We start from the raw sequence: 22,854 nt of genomic DNA, 5'->3' as shown, positions 1-22,854 counted from the left end.
ACTCGTGCAATTTAAAACATTCTGCGACGTGATAGGTTCCACTACGTGAACACATATTTTAAACTTTAAAAAAAAAGCATGAAGTGTGTTTCCTGGAACTGAAAAAACATTAACAGACCACAACACGTTAATAACATTTGAAAATAGGAATTAAGCCATATGCACAAAATCAGAATGTGTACTATACATTTACTTTCCCAGCTGTTGGCAAAAACCTTTGCTTTACATCATAAACATATTTACAATAGCTCCATATGAAATTCAAAATAAATGAATGATAAATAGTGCACCTTTATATACAAGTGCCCCAAGTAAGACACATGTACGCACACACACACATGCTAAAATCACACTACTCAGTGGACTTTTAAAGTGTCAGGTCTTTTCCAACTCTTGAGTTTTGTGCACTTTGGAGCAGACATATTTGTTTCTTCAGATGTAAGATTTCTTCCTGTTGTTCTTCAACCTTTTTCTGCAAACCATAGATCATCTGAAAAAAACAAAACATTTTTCCTGTGAATGCATGAATATTTCATAGGTTCACGGCTTTTATCATCTGTAACCTAATGATCTGGTGCGGTGTGGGGGGGCAAAGGGCTTGGAGGACTTTCAATATATGCAATTTGAGTAGTTTTAGCCCATATTTGTGACTGACTTGACATTTCTCACAAATTTACTCTACTGTAACTTTAAGGCGTTGAGCCTAATCGCCACAGAATTTGGTGGCACACATCATGTCTGAAATACATCTGAAAGTACTGTATGCTAGCATGTCTTCCATGCCATTTTGAGCCCAACCTACAAGGGCAGTTATGAAAACAATATGTCTTTATTCCTTCCTACATACCACATCTTTATTGGAGAAGAGTTCACTCCGTAGAAGCTGGCTGGCTGTGGGGCGTACGCTGGGATCTTTGCTCGTCAGCTCCAAGATGTACTTGGCCAAGACTGGCCACTGGTCACTGAAGGAGTCTGGGATTTTTCCCTCTCTCAGGTCCCCGAGAGTCCGGACTCGTTCCATCTCTGTTCCAAAGGGCTGGAAAAGCTCAAGAGAAAGCACCCCAATGCTGTACATGTCTGACTGGGAGATAAAAGACAGAATTTAACAACGAAAAGACAGTAAAACAAAATGTAACGCAATGATTTGTATTCAACAGTCACACTACAACAGAATAAATACCTTTGAATCGTAGTGGGTACTCTTCAGTTGCTCTGGAGAAGCATAAACAAAAGTACCAACACCTGTAGTGTGTGGAGACTCTGAAAAGGACACCGTAAACAAGACAATACATAAAACAATTTGATATTTTGGTTTTAAATACCATGTGCAATGAAGTATTACCACCATTGAGCGAGGTGGCACTTTCATGGCTATCTAGTATTAAACCACTGCATGCCAACCCAAAGTCACCAATGCGAACGTGACATTCATGGCCATGGAGGAAAATGTTCCTTGGCTGTAAAGAAAGAAAACAATATTTAACTTTGTACGTCACTTTTCTTTTGCACTGAAAGGTGAACGGTACCTTCAAGTCTCTGTGCATGATTCCCTGGGAGTGAATGTACTCCACTCCTTCAAGTATCTTTCTCAGCAGATTAAATGTGTGCTGAGCATCCACACATCCATACGGATCTGGAAAGAAGATTGCAGCGATGATGCATATTATGTTTCAAGTATACAACATTTTTGGCGTAAACTAAATGAATACTCTACATCTTAAGGCTTGATTCTCTTTGGGCTTGGAATTCCTCTCAGTCATCCAGTCCTTGAGCGAGCGTTCACATAGCTGCATTTGGATGTAGAGCATCAGGTGGAAGTGGACCTGGAAAATCATAACCACAATTATTATTATTATTAAAGGACACAATGTCAGTGGACCTACCTCTTTAGAAGGTCTTGTGCGTTGGTCGTCCCACTGCTCACACTCCTTTTCAATACAAGAATTGTTGTTGAGCTCCACGCTGCTCCTGCTGGACTCCTCCTCCAACAGTCCCGATGTGTCCCAACCAACGGCGGGACACTTGGAAGTTTTAACAGCAGCTCCCTGTCCCAGGAAGACGCAGGGTACATAGTTCTCGGGGATGCGTCGCCTCGTGTTCAGACACACCCCCTGACCTTTCTCCTGTGTCAGTGCTAAGTCTTTGACGGGTGGGCCGTCGCTTGGAGGCGCCGGCGCGCTCGAAGCGGCATCCGACTGTGGCTTGCTAAGGCTTTGGAAAACTACGGAGAAGCTTGAGCTGCTGCCGTCTGGGACGTCATCACAGCTGCAACAAAAAGATAATGAAGTTTGACATACTTAGTGTCTACTCACAAAGAAATGTGCAAAATGAATGTTAAATCTTTTAGGGATTACAGTGGATCCCGCCTATGTTGACAACTTGTCTTTGTCGACCAACTCAGGAATCACTTAAGTAGACGTTGAGACCCAAAAGGGGTCATTTCTATGAAAAACTGCTCCATAATCTCTAAGCAAAAAAAAAACAACATAACTGCTGTCTAGTTACATTTATCAATTTACTTTTTTGGATTGCTAGCAATTGGAGGAAGGCTAGTTTCGGTTTTGTTGATGTCGACAACTGCTGACGATGCCTGTCGGGCTGGCTGAATGACGTCAACATACTCAGGTGCCACTGTACTATGATGAAGATAAATCTTGGCATAAATACTTTTGGCCTAGCAGGTCAAGTGAAGCCACTTCAGGAAGGGGAATATCTGCATCTGCAGAGGAGACATTGTACAACTTTATGTAAGAACGTCATCACTGCTGACGCCATTATCGCCGACTAAAAAGAACGCCGGCAGTGTACTTACATGCCGCGGGCTGCACATGCTCCATCCACGCTGTGTGGTAGCCGACAACGTTGACATGCTGCAAGCTTGACAACACTTTCACTTCCCTCAATACCTACAGTGACAGCGGCCATAACGGTTACAATGTGAGCTCATATTTTTCTCATGTTTTCATATTTGGCCGCCATTATGACAGTTCACCTTCATGCAATCATCCTTTGAGACTTTTTTAATGAGTATCTTCTTCATGGCGTAGCACTGCCCATCCAGTTTGTTCACCACCTTTAAGTGACAGGAAATAGAAATGTGCCGACTAACTCAAATTCCTTCCTTAATCGAGCCAAAACAGTCATATGTTTTAATAGCGTGTGATATGTACCTTATAAACATTTCCATAAGAACCTTTTCCGATTCTACAGATTTCTTCAAACTCGCTCAGGTAGCGTGACGTCTGTGCTTGAAACAGTCCCTCCTTCAGCCTGGGGTTGGCAGCAAAAACAGTCAGTCTACAAATTCCAAGACAGCTAACAGGTCCATAAAGTAATATTTACCTTACAGCAGGGTTGTGTGTGTTGATGCTAAGACATTGCTGTTCCTGCAGAATGAACCATAATAATTGGCAAAAACAAAGTTAGACACGCATGGCTGTAGAGTGATAAAATATGGTTACTCATTAAATTAAATTAAACATGCTATTACCTGTGGGTACAGTGAGGAACTAGAAGCATGTAGCAGCTCAGTGAAGGCCCGGTTGTGTTGGAGTCTGACAGTGCTGAACTCGTCGCTTATGGCCAATGGCGAGAGAAGATTCATCGCAGCTAAACGCTGGCCGATTACTAACAAAGGGGAAAATAAAACACAAGTTTTGTGGAATTTTCGAGTTACTTAACACGACACAAGGCTGGATACTACAATGTAGTACTGACCTTTAAACAACAGTCGAGAGCGTGCTGGGTTGCTCTCATAAAGGAAGCAAAGGTGCTCCAGCAGAGAACCCAGGAGAAGATGGTTGGGGATCGCAGAGGCAAACTCTTGAACAGACGGGTAGCGTCTGCCCGCCATCAGCACTTCATGGTTGTTGTCCGTGTCAGAAGCTGGAAATACAGAAAAAAATAAGGAAAAACAGACCATCATTATGATTCATTATATATATGTTATACAAATAATTTGACCTAGATCAACTTCTACTGAAAAATGTCCCTCTCTTACCTTCTTCAATGACTTTTGCTATTATTTCAACAATACTTTTTTCTTCCTTGTCCATGTTGCCATAACAAAACATCTAGAGCAGCACTATTGACAACCTTGTTCAATTTTAAGGCAGAAATTCTCATCTAGTTAATAAATAAGGGGGGCGTGCACAGCAGTCATGCTTATCTTGAGGGGCCAGTGCACACTAGACCCCCACCTACCGATTGGCTGTGTCACCAACAGTACTATTTCTCATAAAGATGATACAGATGAGCACTGTTCTAGTATTAAGAATTTCAAATGATGTTATTATTGAATAGGCAATTACTAAATGGCATGCTAGGCATCTTTATTGTAAAGAACATAAATGTTAATGTAGCGTCTGCATCACGTTTCCATTGTGAACTTAATGTCAATGGTAGAACTGATAAATAATATAAAAGCAGGTAAAAAAATGGTGGAGGGGGCGGACATCGGTCATGAACGTCTTAACTACGCCTCTGGCATTTGCTAGCAACTAGCAACTAAAGCCAGAAGCACTCACCTAATGTCGGATAGTCCGTGTACTTGTTACATAAAGACAGACATTTGGAAAAAAAAATCTGCTTACTGTCAAACTCCACCTCATCGTCGTCTTTGCTTGCCAGACTTGGCAGGCTATAGTCATGATTCCCGATGGGTTGAAGGAGACGGTTTCGGGAAACAAGAAGCTTATTATTACTGCTGCTAGAACATTCTTCCGATCGCAAGAGCCTGGTGGATGATGATAAACTGTACATTCTAATTATGGGAGACTAATTATGTATAATCCAAATTAACACGAGCAAAACCTAACGCACATTTTAGCGAGGGGTATTTTAAAACTTGGTAAAATGCTCCATCACAAGTGACATCCAAAACTCTCACGAGTTGCACTCCAAGCGGTCGGCCATCTTGCCGCAAGCCTCTTAGGAACCGTCTGACAATACCACTTCTGTGAGCAAATATGATTCGTTGTCAGAAAGTTTTGGAAAATATAAACCACCGACGCAGATTCACAGTATAGAATAAATATGCATTTACTATACAATACATTTGAAGTAAAACCAATACCACCACTAGAGTTTTTTTTAATTCGTTAGACAGAATATGGTCACTTGCACATGCACTCTAAATCCGCTTGAGGTCGAAACATTGCATCATTAAAGTTTTCGTGTACTTTATTTCTGAATACTGTATATGTTCATCTTATTTCAATTATTGCAATTGCTTAAATATTCCATCACAAACGAAACTCTCAAATTGCACTCCAAATTGTCTGCCGACTTGCCTCACTTTTTTTAGGAACCGTCAGACAATACACATTAGTTAGCAAATAGTATTCCTCTCCAGAAAGTGTGTATTTGAAAATATAAAACAAAGAAACAGACAATATTCTAATTGTAATATATATTAATAATGTAATACGATTAAATAAAAATAAATACCCCCCACTACAAATGTATTCATTCGTTTAAAACAATCCGAGAACTTGTACGTGCACCCTAAAACCACGTTAACCGAAAATGTGCTTTTTCATCGGTAGAGTCGAATTGCATTTTGAGGTGTCGTGTGGAATGTTTTATTTCTGTGTACATGCACATTTCATTTGAATTGTTTTAATAATTGTTTTTATTATCATCCTGTTGTTGAAAATGCGCACCACTGCGCAATAGTGACGCTTTGAAATATTGTGTGTGTGGGCCAGGCAGTGCGCGGTAGAGTTGAGAGCTCAGTGTTTTGTTTACAACGTGACAGCTAGCTTTGCTTCTCATGTTTGCTAATGAAAGCCAACTAAAAGGCCATACGCCATTATAAGGCAGGGTAAACCTAATTGTTCCGGTTCCCTATTCTGGACATTCTAGCGACTAAATTCAGCACCTTTTCCAGGAAGACGATGACTGACATATGGCAAGTTACCATACTACGTATTCTCTTAGTCTTAGTTTTTATGTATGCTCACATTCATATCTATGGAGTCGATTAACAGTGGGAGATGAAACCGGAGTACCAGTATAAAACCCACACACAGGGAGAACATGCGAACTTACATAGTTTTTTTTTTTTTTTTTTAATAAGCATAGAGGAGAAGTGAAAAATATCAATCTTATTGCGCTAATGTTGATCCAATACTGATATCACCTTAGTATTGATGCTCCCAATGTTTGTATCGATCTGCCAACTCCTAACTTGAGTTAAATCATAACAAAACATTGCCATTCAGCTACTGTTTTTTTTTTGAATAGTTCTGAACCTGCTGGAGCCATCAGAGCCATTGACAAAGACTCGGTGCATCAAATCTGCTCAGGTCAGGTGGTGCTGACCTTGGCCACTGCAGTTAAAGAACTGGTGGAAAATAGCATTGATGCTGGAGCTACCAATGTTGGTAAGACAAGCAACTCATAAATTGTGTTTGGCACAGTCATGTACAGTATGTTGTCATCGCTTACTGTCTTTTCCCTGGATGTTGCAGATGTCAAGCTGAAGGAACATGGAATAGAACTAGTGGAAGTGTCTGATAACGGAAAAGGAGTTGAGGAGGCCAATTTTGAAGGATTAAGTAAGCATCTGTTCAGCTGATTGATACTATGAAGGTACCTTATTTGTGAACGCTTGTCCCACAGCGTTAAAACATCACACTTCCAAGTTGAGAGACTTCTCTGATCTCATCCACGTGGACACATTTGGCTTCAGAGGTGAAGCCCTCAGCTCATTATGTGCTCTGAGGTGACGTATCAGAACATCTCATTCATTTAGACTGGAATACCAAAACATGGCGTGTTCATTTCCCGTTGTCCCCCCCCACTAGTGACCTAAGTGTGGTGACGTGCCATGAGTCCAGTCCTGTGGGGACAAAGCTCGTTTTTGACCACAGAGGTCACTTGGTTCAACGACTACCTCATCCCCGGCAGCGAGGCACCACAGTCAGCCTGCAGCAGCTCTTCGTAACGCTACCCGTGCGACACAAGGAGTTCCAGCGCAACATTAAGAAGGCCAGTTATTGAAGATTGTTTCTAATGTTTGTGTATACAGAGTACACTCAACTGCCAATCCACTAGATACATATAAAGAGTGAAGCAAATGGTTTGTGGTGTTGTACTAGCTCTGAACCATTGCAAACAATAGCAACGCTAAACACATTGTTAAAAGTGTCATTATGTTATTAGACAAGTGGACATTTTTTATATTGGGTCTTCCTTCAGTGTAAACCGAATAGAAGTATATTTTTCCTACCATGTTGACTGTGAATGTAAGTATTTGATACTCCAACACATCATTTATTCAAAATGGAAAATAGACTAACTAATACATTGAGATGTCCAATATCAGCATAAAAATAAGATATCGGTATGGGATTTTTTTTCTAGATCATGAATGCATCTATTAAAAATGCTCTATACAACTCATATCGGTATCGGAAAATGAGAGTTGGACAATATCGGCGTATCGGTTTTCGTCAAAAAAGCTAATATTGGACATCCCTAGTAATAATAGTTCCTTTGTCATGTTCTTTCAGGAGTTTACCAAAATGGTGCATGTGTTGCAGTCTTACTGCATCATCTCCACAGGAGTGCGCATTACCTGCTCCAACCAAAGTGGACAAGGGAAGCGCAACACAGTCGTTAGCACAAGTGGCAGTCAAAATATGAGAGACAACATAGGAGCAATATTTGGGCCCAAACAGGTTGGAAACTGTAATTTTGCAGCACTTTGCATTTATTTCTAGGAGATATCAGACCAAGCTGTCTATGTTTTCTGCAGCTACAGAACCTTTTAACTTTTCACCAAGTCTCCCCAAGTGAGAATATCATGGAAGAATATGGACTCAAGGAGGCAGACCTCACTAAAAGGATCTTTAGGTAAGTAGAACTGTTGCTTTGCATTCAGATGAATTTGTCTGACATAGCAGAACAGCATTACAGGGTTGGTGTCACAGGCAGACCATGGCGTTGGAAGAAGTGCCACAGACAGACAATTTTTTTTCATTAACAAGCGACCCTGTGATCCGCATAAGGTGTGTACTGGATTAGCTAAGAAAGTCACAAGAGGCACTTTTCTTAATCTCGGACTTCTCGCCACGCAGGTGACTAAACTCGTCAATGAGGTTTACCACATGTACAACAGGCATCAGTATCCGTTTGTTGCCCTCAACATAGAGGTTGCGTCAGGTAAGAAGACCACCATTAACCCCATAAAGTGATTTAGGACGCATCAAGTGGAAGTGTAGCTTTCTCATTTCAGAGTGTGTGGACGTCAACGTGACACCAGACAAACGGCAGATCTTCCTCCAGGAGGAGAAACTCTTGCTGGCTATTCTCAAGTCTTCTCTGAACGGCATGTTTGAGGCCGGTGTCAATAAGCTCCGTCTGAACTGCAGTCTCATACCCAGCAACAGTAAGATGACGTTATTTGATTTGTTTATACAGTCTTATAAAAGTGAGAACAGTGGATCCCCCGCACGTTTGCAATGAAGCATTCACAGCCCCACAAATTTGTGGATTTTTAATCTTGAACGGTCCTTGAACGTCCTTTGGGTGAGAGGCTGGGTACACCCTGGACTGGTGATTGCCAGACAATCACAGGGCACATATAGACAAACAACCATTCACACTCACATTCATAATTAACCTTGCATGTTTTTGGAATGTGGGAGGAAACCGGAGTACCCGGAGAAAACCCACACATGCACGGGGAGAACATGCAAACTCCACACAGAGATGGCCGAGAGTGGAATTTAACTTGGCTCTCCTCACTGTGAGGCCCGTGTGCTAACCACTCTAATCTAATATTTGCAACAGGCACTTTTATTACAAATGTTGATCCAGAATTGGAGGAGAATGTCAACATCAGTCAAGCTAGCAGCGAGATTTCTGTGGTAAAAATCAGGTAATTTAGGATAATTTGAGGATAAGCGGCATAGAAAATGGATGGATGGTCCAATTCACCAACTGTGTGACGATCGGGATCTACTGTACTGACTTTTGGAAGATATTGTATATGGTTTGAAACCCCATCTTGTTTTGCAGTGACCGCATCCAAAATGCATGCATCTCCATCTGAAGAAAACATGCCAGAACCCGAAGATAACAAAGGACGAGTGACACAGAGCACAAAACCATCCCTAAATCTGGCCGGTCTGAAGGCTGCTTTCTCAAGTCACAACAGCTCAAATGTTTCCATCAAATTCAGCAACAGTGGCCCAACACAGAAAACCATTCAGACTTTTTTCAAGGACACTGTGAAATCTCATTTTAGCAATCCAAGCGTAAAATGTCCTTCAGAACCCTCACAAAAGTTCAACACACCCGCTTCCTCAGTGGGGAGGTCGGTGCTCGATGGGTTCAGGTATGGCAAAGGGGCTTCTTTCAGTGATACGGACTCTAAAGACATGGATCGATCCAGTTGTGACATCAGTCCTTTGTTAGATAGTCAAAAGAATGATATGGAAACACCCAGCGTCAAAAGTGAAGCCTCTACAGAGTCAAGAAAAAGCCATAAAGTTCTCCAGGTGATGGAATTGCAAGCTGATCCTACCACTTATAGTAAGCGCTTATCCGTGAGTCCAGATCCTAAGAGAGCCAGGAAACAGATTCCACACACATCTACGTCGTCCTTTGTGATGGACGCGCCCGTCTGCGTACAAAAGAGGGTGGTGTCTCACTACTTCTCCTTGGAAGATCTAGCTGGGAAGATTAGGAAGTTACGGGACCAAAAACAGAAGCAAAAAGACTGTGAGGAGCTTCACTACCGACGCTTCAGAGCCAAAATCAACCCGGGAGAAAACCAAAGTGCAGAGGAGGAGCTAAAGAAGGAGATCAGGTAGAATCACGTATCGTACTTCAATGCTTAAATTGAATATTTTCACTCAATTGTTTCTTTTGTTTCTATTTGACTCGCCCCCGTAGCAAAGATACGTTCAAAGACATGGAGATTATTGGACAGTTTAATTTGGGCTTTATCATCACCAAGCTCAACTCTGACATCTTCATGATCGACCAGCACGCCACTGATGAGAAATACAACTTTGAGCTGCTGCAGCAACACACTGTGCTCCAAGGACAAAAACTCATCGCGTAAGAAGCAAAATCCAAATGCATTTTCTATATTACGTCCGTATATTATGTCCATGAATCCAACACAATCACATCAATATCTAGCAAATAAGTACGGGTAGATTGCAATTAAAACTGGATATCATATTTCTTAGCGCAGAGAAAAGAAGTTTCGGTAGTGTTTTAAATCATCAAAATACAGCCAGGTACTGCAAATATTACATGTTATCATTAGTGTACGTGTTAATGCATGAATATCATGGATATCAAACCATGCGAGGTTTTTTTCTTCATATCAAAAGAGGTGTATCCAATGACAGCATTGTAAGCTAGCTCATATTAACTTGTTTTCTTGTGTTTCTCTTATATTTGCAGCCCTCAGAAACTTCACCTCACCGCAGTGAGTGAGAGCGTACTGATGGAGAACATCGATATTTTCAGAAAGAATGGCTTTGAATTTCTTATTGATGAAGATGGTATGATTATTTCATCATCGTTTAGATTTGTACACATATTTAACTTTTTTATTGAACCCCCTTACTGTCAATGTAGGTCCGGTGATGGAAAGGGTGAAGCTGGTTTCGCTGCCCACAAGTAAGAATTGGACGTTCGGGCCAGCAGACATTGAGGAGTTGATCTTCATGTTGAGTGACAGCCCAGGGGTCATGTGTCGACCATCGCGTGTCAGGCAGATGTTCGCCTCCAGAGCTTGTCGGAAATCTGTAAATTTAGACCAGTGACATTTGAGGACATTTTAGAAATTGTAGATAACATTTGTACCGTGTTTGTTTTCCCCAGGTGATGATCGGTACAGCCCTGAGCACCAGTGAGATGAAGAAACTGGTGGTTCACATGGGTGAGATTGAGCAGCCGTGGAACTGTCCTCATGGCAGACCCACTATGAGACACCTACTCAACTTGGATATCATCTCACAAGACAGATAGCATCAAGAACTACTTTCTTAAACCTGCTGATGGGACTGTTTAATCCAAGGATGAGGATACATCCTGTATATATTTAGTTCATGTTCTATTTGTGACTATTTTTTTACTGGTAAAATTGCTCCTTTTACACTTTGTATGTTAAAACAGTATATTAAAGGTTTTTATGACAAATTTGTAAAAAATATACATATGTGTATTTTGTTTTTATGACTTTTTGAATGGGTTTAGTCGCCCATAGAAAGGTTTCGATCAACTCAGGAAACAAAAATGTTGCTGTACAGTGCTAATATGTTGTATGCTAACAAAAGAATTACTCGTTGGACATGTTATGAATTAATGAAATGATTGGACTAAACATACTTACAGAATATGAATTCGGATCTACACCAATCAGATTTTCAAACAAGTTTAACACATTTATGCCTGCCAACGCTCTAATTTTAGCGTTAGCGAAAGTTCCAGTTAGCTAACTGGAACGTTTACGAAAACACATAACATCACACGACCCTTGCATCAACGAATCCACTAATTTACGTTATTATTTGTATATGTGGGTGACCCTAGCTATAGTGACGATTTCTGACGTCAGAAATGTGCAGGTAATCGTTGGTAATGAACTGAGTTGCTACTCTCGTTGCCAAGGAGACGACAACATCTAATCACTTCCGGTATCGAAATTTACTGGCAGACGCTCTGCCCTTCTCTTTGAATTTAGTTTTTTTTGTTATTAAAATGTAAAGTTAAAGATAATATTAGAGACATATCATTGCTTTTAACTACACGGATATGCAATACCAAAGTAGACCTTTACAGAGATGGTCTGGGAATTTCAAACAGGCGCAACCTGGCGGCGACCAGCAGCACAATTGCCCCCTGTTTGACCTGCCTTCGTACTTTGTCTTAACTTTCCAACGGTAAATGAACTTTCGTAATATAACTCTGTATTGTTCACAATACTGAATATGGGGTCTCTGACAGATATGAAGGAGAAGACGAAGAAGGCCAGTTTCATGGGCGAGGTTTTGCCAGGTTTAAAGGAGGCCATGTTTACAAGGTAAACTTGCTTATGCAACATTTGGAGAGGACCATATACAATGTTATATACAATATCATACTGACCTATCTTAAATTGGAACGGTTTTCATCTAAATGTGGGTTTTAGTAACGCTAACGACTTTTCATAATTTTTGGAAATACATCCACGTGTGTTGCTTGTGATGGTGGACGAGTGGTTAGCATGTTGGTGACATGGTCAGGTGATCCGGAAGACCTGGGTTCGAATATCCATTTGGGCATACCCCCCCTCCCCCTCCTCCCACATTCCAAAACATGCATTAGGTTAATTGATGACTATAAATTGCTTTTCCTCTGCTACAGAAATGAGTACATTAACTGCATGAATTAAAACTATATTACCGGCAATGCATCTAAAATATTGTTTTTTTAAGGGTATGTTCTCCATGGGACTCATGCATGGAACTGGTGTCTTCACATGGGTTGATGGGGTGACATTTGAGGTAGGATAAATATGATTTTCATTTATAATTCACGCTGAAACGGGCATAAGTATCTATAAAATATTAGGATGCATTGCATGTTCTTGTCCAACAGGGAGAGTTTGTGCGCAACATGCCCATGGGCCAAGGCATGTACATTTGGCCAGATGGCAGCTCTTTTAAAGGCGACGTGTGCAACGGTATCAGGCATGGGGATGGAACCCACAAAAGTGGCAAAGGCAAAGCGACGTACAAAGGTCAATGGAATCACAGCAAGAGGCATGGAAAGGTAACATAATTTTTGCTTTCCACACATATATACATATATCAGCAAACATCAACTGTATCTATCAGATTTTAGTGCCCTTTATCGTGAAAGTCCTGGATCCGAGGGGACTTTAGCTCATATTGATGTTTGTTCTTCTTGTCAGGGCACTGTGTATTATAACCAGGAGGAGACCTCTTGGTATAAAGGAGACTGGGTGATGAACAAAAGAGAAGGCTGGGGCATAAGACGGTAAGATTGCAGTGATAAAGTATTTACCTTGTCTAGAATCATTTTTTCATGCATTTTTGTCACGCTTGATTGTTTCAGATCAAATAATAATTTGACTAAATAAGTCCTGCAAACAGAAAATGATGATTTTATCTAGTAAGGAAAACAAATCAACTAAACCTACATGTCCCGAGGTAAAAAAAAGATGGTGGTAGGGAGACTTATGTTATCATTTGTAGTTATATAAATTGGGCATAATTAGTTGTATTCATTCATTTTCTACCGCTTATCCTCACAAGGGTCACAAGGGGTGCTGGAGCCTATCCCAGCTGTCTTTGGGCGAGAGGCGGGGTACACCCTGGACTAGTGGCCAGCCAATCACAGGGCACATCTAGACAAACAACCATTCACACTCACATGGAATGTGGGAGGAAACCGGAGTACCCGGAGAAAACCCATGCATGCACAGGGAGAACATGCAAACAGACAAACAACCATTCACACTCACATTCATACCTATGGACAATTTGGAGTCGCCAATTAACCTAGCATGTTTTTGGAATGTGGGAGAAAACCCACGCATGCACATGCAAACTCCACACAGAGTTGGCCGAGGGTGGAATCGAACTCGGGTCTCCTAGTTGTGTGGCCTGGCGCTACCCACTCGTCCGCCATGAAGCCCTAACTAATTGTAATACAGTCTAATTACAGTTACAGTTACAACAGCGTATGAACATGCTTTATGTTCTGCGTTCTTGTGGTGTATTAGAGCAATCTATTGGTGCTCCGTTGTATGTATCTGTTATTGTTACCAGTAGAGGGTGTTGTATACTCATGGGATCGGTGAAGGTTTGAGCAGCTGGAGTAAAAATGTCTTCCCTCTACCTGTCAGCCGGCTAAATATAGCGCCACAACAGTCTTGATTGGCTAAGGGAGAAGCCCTCCCATTGTGGACCCTATCCATCACGATAAACAAGGGAACGCTGCCCCCGTCTTGGGTTGTGTTTGGTTAACTAGTTTGATAGTTTGAAGTCTGTATATGGCAAAGCACTATGTACACAGTACATGATGTACGTATATGGTCGTATGTGGACTCTCTCCCATCAGCTACCCGTCCGGTAACGTTTATTTTGGAGAGTGGAGGAATAACTTGAGACACGGGGAAGGCACCATGAGGTGGGAGAACGCAGGACAACTCTACATTGGCCACTGGTTAGATGGAGTCCAGGTAGGGATTTGTATTTGGACCGTTGTCATGCATATGTTCAGTTAGCTGATTCTGATTCTCTCCGGCGGCAGCATGGCCAAGGCACACACGTGTGGCTGGTGAAGCGCACGGATGGATCGGAATTCCGTCCCAGCAATCAGTACACCGGGAATTTCTTTCTGGGTCAGAGAAATGGACAGGGGATCTTTTATTATGCCGGCGGTGCCACCTATGACGGAGGATGGATCAACAATAAGAAACACGGGAAGGTATGAATATGCATTTTATAGAAAACGTGACTTAAGTTGTGTAAGTGATGCTTTTATATTTAGGGAAAAGTTACCCTCAAGGATGGCTGTGTGTTTGAAGGACAGTTCCTGAATGACAAGATGGTGGCTCCTGATGTGACGGCAAATAAAGCCCCTGTTCGACAAAGTACACCACTATCCTATATACATATGACGTTCTACGCTTTCATAAATTCCAATGTGCATTTCCAGGTTTAGATGAGTCTAGTCTTGGACCAGACATGACCGTCAACATCGATTGTGTTTTGGAGAAATTCCCACAAAGAAAACGAGACAATGAGCACAAACAGGTTAAGCACCTGCATTAGACTGTTTCTAATATTTTGCCCATCTAGTGTAGTAAATAAGCTCATGTCCTTTTTATCCAACAGGTGAGGTTCGTGCTGCTGAGGCACAAGACGGACCTTAGAGCGGTCTATCGTTTCTACAGCCGACTGGGCCATCGGCAGATTCCGGGTAGCGCCTTCCTGCTGTCCCGCATGCAGATGTGGCGCCTGCTCAAAGACTGTCGCATCCACCATCACGGCATCACCTTGACGGAGGTGGATCTTTGTATCAGAGGTGGGAGACTAAATAATCCCAAATAGTTTTGTAATTCAAAAAGCATTGCAAATTATTATGGAATTATGATCCACATCAACTAAACAAATAAATATCCTATTTTTTCCTTTTTTAGATAATCCGGACCCAGCAGAGGTTCACTCCCCCTTAACTCCCATCATGCTTTGTCGTTTCCTCAGCTGCCTGGTAGTCATTGCTTACCACATCTACCAGGAGGACATTGAGTAAGAATTGTTTTACGTCCTTACAGAGCTAGCCGCTACAGCACACCCCCCCCCCCCCCGTGCTAATGTACCATATCAAATTCATATTTATCATTATTCCACCTTGTTACATACAGGCCATCCAATTGCATTTTGGCTTCCTGCTTCTCCAAATTCCTGACAGATGACATTTTTCCAAATGCCATGAACGTCAAAGGTAAGTAGAATTTAATCCTACGTCTTCTACCGCTTATCCAAGGTCAGCCTAAGCAGGGAAGCTGACGGAAAGCCGGAGGCATTCCCAGGCCAGTTGAGAGACTTAGTCCCTCCAACGTGTCCGGGGTTTTCCCAGAGCGTCCTAGCGTTCAGACACACCCTGAACACCTCCCCAGGGAGGCGTCCGGGAGGTATCCTTACCAGATGCGAAAGCATCGGCATCGGTTCTACTCAGTTTCTCCCAGATGACAGTGCATCTCACCCTAAACTGGGGGCCCACCACCCCAGTCAATAAATACCCACTGGATTGGTAGAAACCCAACATCATTGGAATATTGTGTCAATGTTTGCTAAAGCCTCCAATCTTTATGATATTATACTCATTATTTTTAACAATTGGCGCAGGCTTCCTGTTTAGCCCACCCGGGCATGCGGTTGTAGCTGCGGACTACCTGACCAGAAGCCTGGAGGTCTATCAGGCCTACTGCAGAGCCAGTGCCCCCCCCAGAGATGACTGCGCCATGACAAACCGTCAAATGCTGTTGTTGTTTCAGGTAACAATGTCAATCAGGAAAACGTCTGAGTCTGCCGTAGCAAGCAAATACAGTGGTACCTTTTGGTCTGACAAAAAAAAAAAAAAAACAAGCCATTTTCCCATAGGAAATTTGTTCCAGACATCTACAAATATGAACAGAAAGTACTTCATAGAGAATATTGTACTTTTACATTTTAAAATGAAATGCAGTTTTTACCTTTATTGAAGAATCTTCTTGGCAAAGATGAGAAGATGACGATGGGGTCCGTTTCTCAGCTTTCGTATCAAATTCCTTCTTTGGCCCCATGGCAGGTTATTTAGCACGGACAGTAAGTCACCAAGGGTGTTTTGTTTGGGCACACAATGTCGTGGAATGATAGTACAGGGCACACGGACTAGTTTGTTACATTAATATTGTACAAAAACTGAGGCCAGAGTTTGACAGGAAAGTATTGACGCCAATATAAGATGGAATTTGTTCCAAAGAAAAATATGAGTCGTCTTATTGTGAACAGTTGGACCCAAACAATATTTTTCCAAAAACAGGTGTTAAAAAATAGAGGTCATCGTATGTTTTGGTTAATATAATATTTTAACAATGAAGGGACAAAGTATGAGTATATAAGAAAATGCCTTTTCTGCAGAGGGAATTTCAATTTCTCTGTTGGTCTACTTTGTCCTCTCTATTAGGACCTCAATATTTATGACAGTAATCTGACTGTAAGAAACATCATGCAAATCATCTGTGATGAGAGCCTTGATCCCAGCAATATGTCTGCATGCATGGAGCTAGAGGTACGTGCCTTTCTATTAGTATGCACACATTCATCTATTATTATTATTATTATCTATTATTCATCTATGATGCCCACACTTGCCTTCGGTTTTCCTTACGGCAGATTACATTCCTGGAGTTCTTCGAGGTACTTCTTGGTTGTGCTGAAATTAAGTGTCAGGAGGTTGGTGGAGTTTGTTTTTTTTTGTTAAAGAGCAAAGAATTGTAATTACAGAATTACAATTTACCAACTCTGTTCTCATGATAGAGCTTGTTTCTCCCAATTGTACTATAAATTCTGAAACTAATTCATTAAAAAGGAGTTTTTGTGCTCAACAGATGGCAGAGCCTTACCCCAAGATGAGTCTGTTGCTTGCCTCTTCAGGTTTGCCGACTAACATTTATTCATTCATTATTTAGCATAAACTTTGATGCAAGAATTTGCTTGTATTTAGAATACCATTTTTCCATTTCCTCCAGCAGCTCCGTGTAAATGGCAACAATTACTGCTCAAATACTGTCGACAGGAAGCTTGGAGTCGGAAGATCCATCACTTTTTCAACCAGTTTTTCTTCCCTGCGTTAGACCTTCTCCAGTTAGAGTGATCAGTAACAGATTGAAGAATAACATTCTTACCCTGTGGGTCTATATTAGCCCACCAATTAATGCGCATTCAAATCCCCGCTTGAGTATAGGTGCTTCCTCGTATCTTCCAGATCTTTTTGCTCATCAGATAAAACAAAAATCAGTATTTTTGTCCCAGGTTTATAATGACCAGACAAGGTCTTTAATCCTACTGAAATCTTTAATTACAAAATATAGCTAGCCACACTACATTTTTTTTGTAAAAAAAAATGCCTACATCAAATATGTATCCCTTTAAAAATAATAAGCAGTGATTAAAAATTAAAGAGGAGGAGTGAAGTACATGAGGTCACTCGGACAGACAGACGGGCGTATGCGGTCCTTGGGGTTCGGGGTGAAGAGAAGCAGGGACGACGCTGCTGCCTGGGCCTGTATATATATATATATACACACACACACACAATAAGCATAGAAATAAATGCAGTGTTAATATTTAGCAATGAGAAGCATGTCAGTTTAAAAGTTAGAACAGAAAAGAAAAACTGGAACCTGTGTCGTCTGTGGGCTTAAAGGTGAAGACTGCGCGGGCGGTGCTGTGGTGAGTATCAGTGTGAAGAAAGAGACTTATTAGAAAGCAGTAGTGACCCAAGTGCATCACCTAGCCCAACATTTCCAGGAGAATAAAAGAACCTGTTAACTCTAAGATGACAGTACTTGGGTACTGTGTGTGTTGCACCTACGGCATCATCATACCTTCTTCCTGCTGAGTCAAGTGTTCAGATGGACCTGCGGGACTCTCCATCTTCACATCAACTGTCATCGGCGACAGTGTCTCCATGGAAACCGGGCGCTCTGGTGACAGGCTGCATCTCTGCGAAGGCCGGAGGTAGCGCTCAAAGTCCAAGCCTGCAATTTCCTTTAAAAAAAAAAAAGCAAAGACGTGCTTTGACGTTTGCCTGTGGAGGGTTAGATGGATGGTGGCTCATACAAGATGTTGCCAGGTGTTGACATTTACCACAATATCAGGCGTGGTGCACATGGACCTCGGAGTCTCCCTTGAACTTTGCACAGCAGGAGGAGACCCGCTCACCGTGGGGGAGGACGGGTGCTGCTGGAAAGGGGTGCTGCCGGGCGTCAGCATGAAGCTCAAGGCTGTATTAACGTGTTCGGCTGCTTCGTCTTCATCTTTCTGGACAGAAATAGCAGGAAGCGCACACATGGAGACAATTTCTGCTTCCCGACCAGACGTCTTCAACTGGGGGCGGCCCGAAGGGGAGAAAGAAAGAGCCTTGTCGACAGAAGCCGGTCCTCTTGGACAAGACTGAGGGGTGTCGTGCTGCGGCCTTGGAGTACATCTGGAGCTTTCCTTGGCCTGAATCGGAGTACCAGGAGTTTGTGCCAATGCAATGGAGCGTCGAGTGAGTCTTCTGGGGGTAAGGATGCTGGTGCAGGGAGAGGCCTGTGGTGGTGCGGCGGCACTCAGGCGGCTGGATCTTCTCAGACAGCCTGCAAAGCAGAGTGATCGTATAAATGACATCCCAATACGGAAACACTGTCGTTATGAAGGTTCGCTCACTGGATCCCTTGGCTGGGCTCTCCACACTGAAGAAGCCGCCATCAAAGACCACAGTTTGTTGCGCTGCGGCCTGGCTTTGTGCCCCCTCGGGAGGGGCCGTGTCATCCCCAGCGTCACCGGAAGCCTTTGCCGCTTCGTGTGCCTGCTTTTTAGCTCTCATGGCCGCTTTCACTGCAGCCAGGCGAGACGTGGCCATGGCTTTGGTTCCTGCGGGCTTGGCGGGTGCTGCTACTGGTTTCTGGTGAAAGAAACTAATTTTTTTAGCTGAATGTTGACCATGTATAGAAATGTAAAAACACAAAATATGTTACCTTGACTGCTTTCCTCAGGCGTGGCGGAGGCGGCTTGTGCTCCTCCACCCACCCTCTTGCCTCCAATTCACAGAGTGCATCAAACTTCCTGTTTACATCTTCTACCTGAGAGACAACAATGCAACATATTAGTTATCTGTTGCCATAAAAAAAAAAAAGGCAGTTTTCCTGTTTTACCTGGAAGTAAACCATGTCCCAGAAGCCCTGCAGGTCGCTGCAGGTGGTGATCTTCTCCCCTCGGCGTAGCTCGCAGTCATCCACCAGGCCGCTGAACTGGTTGAAGCGCTCCTTCATGAGCAGCCTAGCCTGGCCGACGGCTGTACGCATGCGGTCTCTCACTGAACACGCATGGAAGCGTGTCATTGTCACCAAATGTCTGATTTAGATTTTAAAAGATGTTACCCACTTTCTTCAGGGATAGACTCATCTTCTACTTTAGGCTCCCACAGAGCACAAAGAGATGTCAATCTGTTGGTCTCACCGGTAATCTCCGACCTACACGCATACAGGAAACACTTCCGATTTGACAGATTCATTCGGAATACAGTGGTGTGGAAAAGTGTTTGTCCCATCCAAAAAATACTTTCCCACACCAATCATAGCTTTTCATTCTGGTGTCTTGGTTACCTGAAGTACAGCACATCATGCTTGGATTCCAGGGGGCTACTTGGGGCTGGAGAAGCCACTCTGGGACGAGGAGGAGAGCGGCAGGGGGATTTAGGTGGCGAGCATCCGCTTGGCTCAGCTTGAGGTGCATCACTGATTACAAGGGCGGGTGGGAGATTGAAGCTGGAGCTGGAGAAGCAAAATGGTAGAAGACATCAGCTCAAGTAAAAGAATTTTCCAAAAACTGTGACGGAGGCCCACAGACCTCGGGGTGAGAAAGGCATCTGCCGAGCGAGGAGTGAGAGGCTCCAATTTGAAGGCTGACAAGCCAGCAGGAGCCTGGAAGACAAAGTCCTTAGGAGCGAAGGAGGACAAAGAGGAGGGCTCCTCAGCTGGTTCTTTGTCCACCACCATATTCTTCTCAGGACAGGTAGTCGACTTGAGGGGTTGAGACTCTTCTGGCTCCACATAATGAAGCTCCTTTGGCTTAAGCATCGACACAATTCACAATTAAAATAAAAGGTAAGGTTCATTCTAAAACATGCTGTTTGTGTGCGTCACTCAGATGTTTACCTGGGATGCAGCAGGATGGATGCTAAGCTTGCTATCAGCTAGAAAGACACGATTATAGTTATATGGATTATATATAGTTATATGGATCATTTGATGGGGGTGAGGAATTCAAATGTGACAATACCTTTGCAGTTCCTTCCCTTTCCACAGGGGGGCGCCAAAGAGTTGATAATGGCTCTGCTCCTTGTGATTCTTTGGTCTTTTAGTGAGTAGAAAAAAAAAACATTTCGTGTTTATAATGGTTACATTCAAGCACTCAAAATCAATTTAATTTAATTTTTTCAAAGGGGGGTTAAAAGAATTAAATTTGGCATACCTGCACTGGGCTCGTTTTTCCCAACAGGGACGACTGTAACAGGTCTGTTGCCTGACATTGTGGACTGTCCTCGGACTGTAGGCACCACTGCAATGCAAATAAGGAAACAAGATAAGAGAACACATGATAGCCGATAACGCGACACGGTTTTATTACACAGGGGCTCTTCTTTCTGGTAGTCACCTGCACAGACGTCCGTCTTCGCTTTAGTTGGAGCCGCTTTTACAGGAGCTCCCCTGGTTGGTCTCTCTGTAGCAGAGAAAAAAAAAAGCCTCAGTCACAAGAAATTTTAATGTTTAAAGATGCATTCAATGTACCTTTCTTTGCCATTGTATTTGGATTGTGTGTCTTCAGAGGCTGGAAGGGTAGAAGCAGAAGTAAAAAAGGCACTGTTCATGGAAATTATTTCAAAGAAGATATTAGATAATATGGCACCTTCTGCAGTAGTTGTTGTTTCATAGAGCGAGTGACCCTGCTGCTCTGTGATGAAGTGTTTGTCTACAATCAAAATAAACAATACATAAACACACATAGAAATTTCCCTGTATTAGGAACACCTGCACAATCTGGACAAGAAGCATGTAGCATTAACCATAAAATTATTATGGTCTGTATCATAGTGAGACATTTTTAATATTTTTTTTAATAGCAAGTGGTTTAATGGCACAAACCTTTTATGTGCAATATTAAGGGCTCTAAATGCAATATACTAAGTTCTATGTGAAGTATTTCCATAATGCCTCATATTAACTCACTAGCAAGATCTCAGTGTATAGACTGGTCATATATCTCATCTCGTTTCATATTATCTACATACTGTATTGTATAGAACTCTGGGAAAAACGGTTGATTTTGTTAATACTTGGGTTGTTTATTTTTCTATATTGTGTATTTTTGTACTGCTTAACTGATTCTGTACTCTCGCTGCTGTGCAATGCAAATGTCCCCACTGAGGGACGAATAAAGGCATATCTTATCTTATCTTAAGCAGGAAGACATTTGGTAAGTGCAATTCAATGTGTGGCCTTTTTGCTTACCTCCTTTGCTTTGCATGCAGGTAGAGGAGGTAAAGCAAAAAGAGACAAGTCTTTATGATGATACAGGCCAGTCTTAAACACTCCTTTACGCTCCTTCTCTTGCTTTTCCTTCTCTTTCTGCAGGGCTTTTCTCTCTTTCCAGCGTGCAAGCAGTTTCAGCCTCTCTTCTCCAGCTTTGTCTGTAGATACAACAGAAACAGAAAGAAGTAATCCACCATTAGGAGAATTCCCTCATGGAGGTGTGTGAACTTACTTTTAGCCTGGTTTGTTATGGCCTTTATGGCTGAAGTGTTGGTCACAGCTATGGAGGAATCCAGACAGGACACTTCCAGCTCCTGGAGCTTGTCCAGCTGCCTTCGTGCATCAACAACCTTGCCTCTGTTCTCCTTCTGTGACTGAGACATTCTACGGGCCATTTTCACCCTCATCATGGACACGCTGCTGTCCCGTTGGCGAAAGTGGGAGAATTTGGACTCCATGTTTCCGTGTCTGTGGTAGATATATTCACAGATTCGAACTTCAGACATCAATAACTCCCAAACGAATGGTTATTACATAGCAAACTATTCATATTTCCATGTTCATGAACCGTATTTGTGGTTTACTGAATCAATGTATTGTTAACCGAAGAAAGTGCCACTACGTCAACAACAGCTAGTCAGCGACTGCAGTATTATTACCTCCGACTTTCATTTAGCTAACAAGAAGCTCATAAAACAACGCAAACGATAGCTATTCAGACAAAAAAAATCAGATAATTATTAAAGATGTGACTTACCTAAGTGTTTTCTTTTTCTTATTTACAACAGACAGAGCGATCAGCCAGGAAGTCAAACTATCATGGCGGTTAAAGTTTGAATGTAGTCTTAAGAGCTGATTGGTTGAAAGTCATAACAGCATATTGGCTTCTGATTGGTTCTTTCATTTCCGGTCCAGCCTTGTCGGGCGCTGAAATGTTTTGAAATGCGGAAGTGTTGTGACGCAAAGGTTATGGTACGGTTTGTACTCCAATAATGACATTGCAGGATAAGCGGTATAGAAAATACATGGATGGA

General features: G+C 42.4%; 4 protein-coding genes across 6 annotated transcripts; 2 read left to right on the top strand and 2 right to left on the bottom strand.

Moving 5' to 3' along the window:
- Window positions 1-169: 169 nt before the first annotated feature.
- Window positions 170-4,987, bottom strand: eif2ak1 (eukaryotic translation initiation factor 2-alpha kinase 1). Of its 2 annotated transcripts, XM_058062440.2 has the most exons (15): window positions 4,593-4,987; window positions 3,718-3,885; window positions 3,491-3,627; window positions 3,343-3,386; window positions 3,171-3,270; window positions 2,993-3,073; window positions 2,813-2,906; window positions 2,668-2,719; window positions 1,884-2,265; window positions 1,715-1,823; window positions 1,527-1,633; window positions 1,343-1,457; window positions 1,181-1,260; window positions 848-1,081; window positions 170-490 (listed from the first exon to the last, which is right to left on the bottom strand). In XM_058062440.2, exons 1-15 carry the CDS (start codon window positions 4,759-4,761, stop codon window positions 368-370), a joined length of 1,995 nt encoding a protein of 664 aa, XP_057918423.2. In that variant the 5' UTR covers window positions 4,762-4,987; the 3' UTR covers window positions 170-367. The 2 variants fall into 2 exon arrangements, with proteins under 2 accessions (XP_057918423.2, XP_078645170.1); XM_078789044.1 differs by lacking the exon at window positions 170-490 and having other exon boundaries at window positions 1,048-1,260; window positions 1,346-1,457; window positions 4,593-4,985.
- A 578-nt stretch (window positions 4,988-5,565) lies between these two features.
- pms2 (PMS1 homolog 2, mismatch repair system component) lies at window positions 5,566-11,169 on the top strand. Its single transcript, XM_058062439.2, has 15 exons — window positions 5,566-5,911; window positions 6,247-6,386; window positions 6,474-6,560; window positions 6,625-6,727; window positions 6,810-6,993; window positions 7,518-7,685; window positions 7,763-7,860; window positions 7,916-8,015; window positions 8,085-8,169; window positions 8,243-8,395; window positions 9,028-9,820; window positions 9,907-10,074; window positions 10,429-10,529; window positions 10,606-10,775; window positions 10,852-11,169. The coding sequence occupies exons 1-15, from the start codon at window positions 5,898-5,900 to the stop codon at window positions 10,996-10,998; spliced, it is 2,511 nt and encodes an 836-aa protein (XP_057918422.2). The 5' UTR covers window positions 5,566-5,897; the 3' UTR covers window positions 10,999-11,169.
- A 514-nt stretch (window positions 11,170-11,683) lies between these two features.
- rsph10b (radial spoke head 10 homolog B) lies at window positions 11,684-17,711 on the top strand. Of its 2 annotated transcripts, none has more exons than XM_058062447.2 (17): window positions 11,684-11,912; window positions 11,977-12,052; window positions 12,447-12,515; window positions 12,610-12,783; window positions 12,926-13,011; window positions 14,098-14,218; window positions 14,290-14,466; window positions 14,530-14,632; window positions 14,698-14,795; window positions 14,877-15,066; window positions 15,182-15,290; window positions 15,407-15,486; window positions 15,891-16,039; window positions 16,711-16,815; window positions 16,920-16,979; window positions 17,135-17,180; window positions 17,279-17,711. In XM_058062447.2, exons 1-17 carry the CDS (start codon window positions 11,785-11,787, stop codon window positions 17,398-17,400), a joined length of 1,893 nt encoding a protein of 630 aa, XP_057918430.2. In that variant the 5' UTR covers window positions 11,684-11,784; the 3' UTR covers window positions 17,401-17,711. The 2 variants fall into 2 exon arrangements, with proteins under 2 accessions (XP_057918430.2, XP_057918429.2); XM_058062446.2 differs by having other exon boundaries at window positions 17,276-17,711.
- Window positions 17,156-22,705, bottom strand: dlgap5 (discs, large (Drosophila) homolog-associated protein 5). Its single transcript, XM_058062437.2, has 19 exons — window positions 22,578-22,705; window positions 22,053-22,288; window positions 21,800-21,978; window positions 21,198-21,260; window positions 21,080-21,119; window positions 20,946-21,011; window positions 20,763-20,849; window positions 20,571-20,645; window positions 20,447-20,484; window positions 20,139-20,359; window positions 19,895-20,062; window positions 19,674-19,762; window positions 19,445-19,605; window positions 19,268-19,372; window positions 18,957-19,194; window positions 18,396-18,886; window positions 18,134-18,296; window positions 17,930-17,973; window positions 17,156-17,809 (listed from the first exon to the last, which is right to left on the bottom strand). The coding sequence occupies exons 2-19, from the start codon at window positions 22,276-22,278 to the stop codon at window positions 17,702-17,704; spliced, it is 2,562 nt and encodes an 853-aa protein (XP_057918420.2). The 5' UTR covers window positions 22,279-22,288; window positions 22,578-22,705; the 3' UTR covers window positions 17,156-17,701.
- Between the last annotated feature and the right edge of the window lie 149 nt (window positions 22,706-22,854).

This window comes from Doryrhamphus excisus, linkage group LG2 (assembly GCF_037039965.1).
Source record: "Doryrhamphus excisus strain RoL-2023G ecotype Guam linkage group LG2, RoL_Dexc_Guam_v1.1, whole genome shotgun sequence".
Taxonomy (NCBI): Eukaryota; Metazoa; Chordata; class Actinopteri; order Syngnathiformes; family Syngnathidae; genus Doryrhamphus; species Doryrhamphus excisus.
Note: the sequence above shows the minus strand (reverse complement) of the source record. Positions and strands in the feature narration are given on the sequence as shown.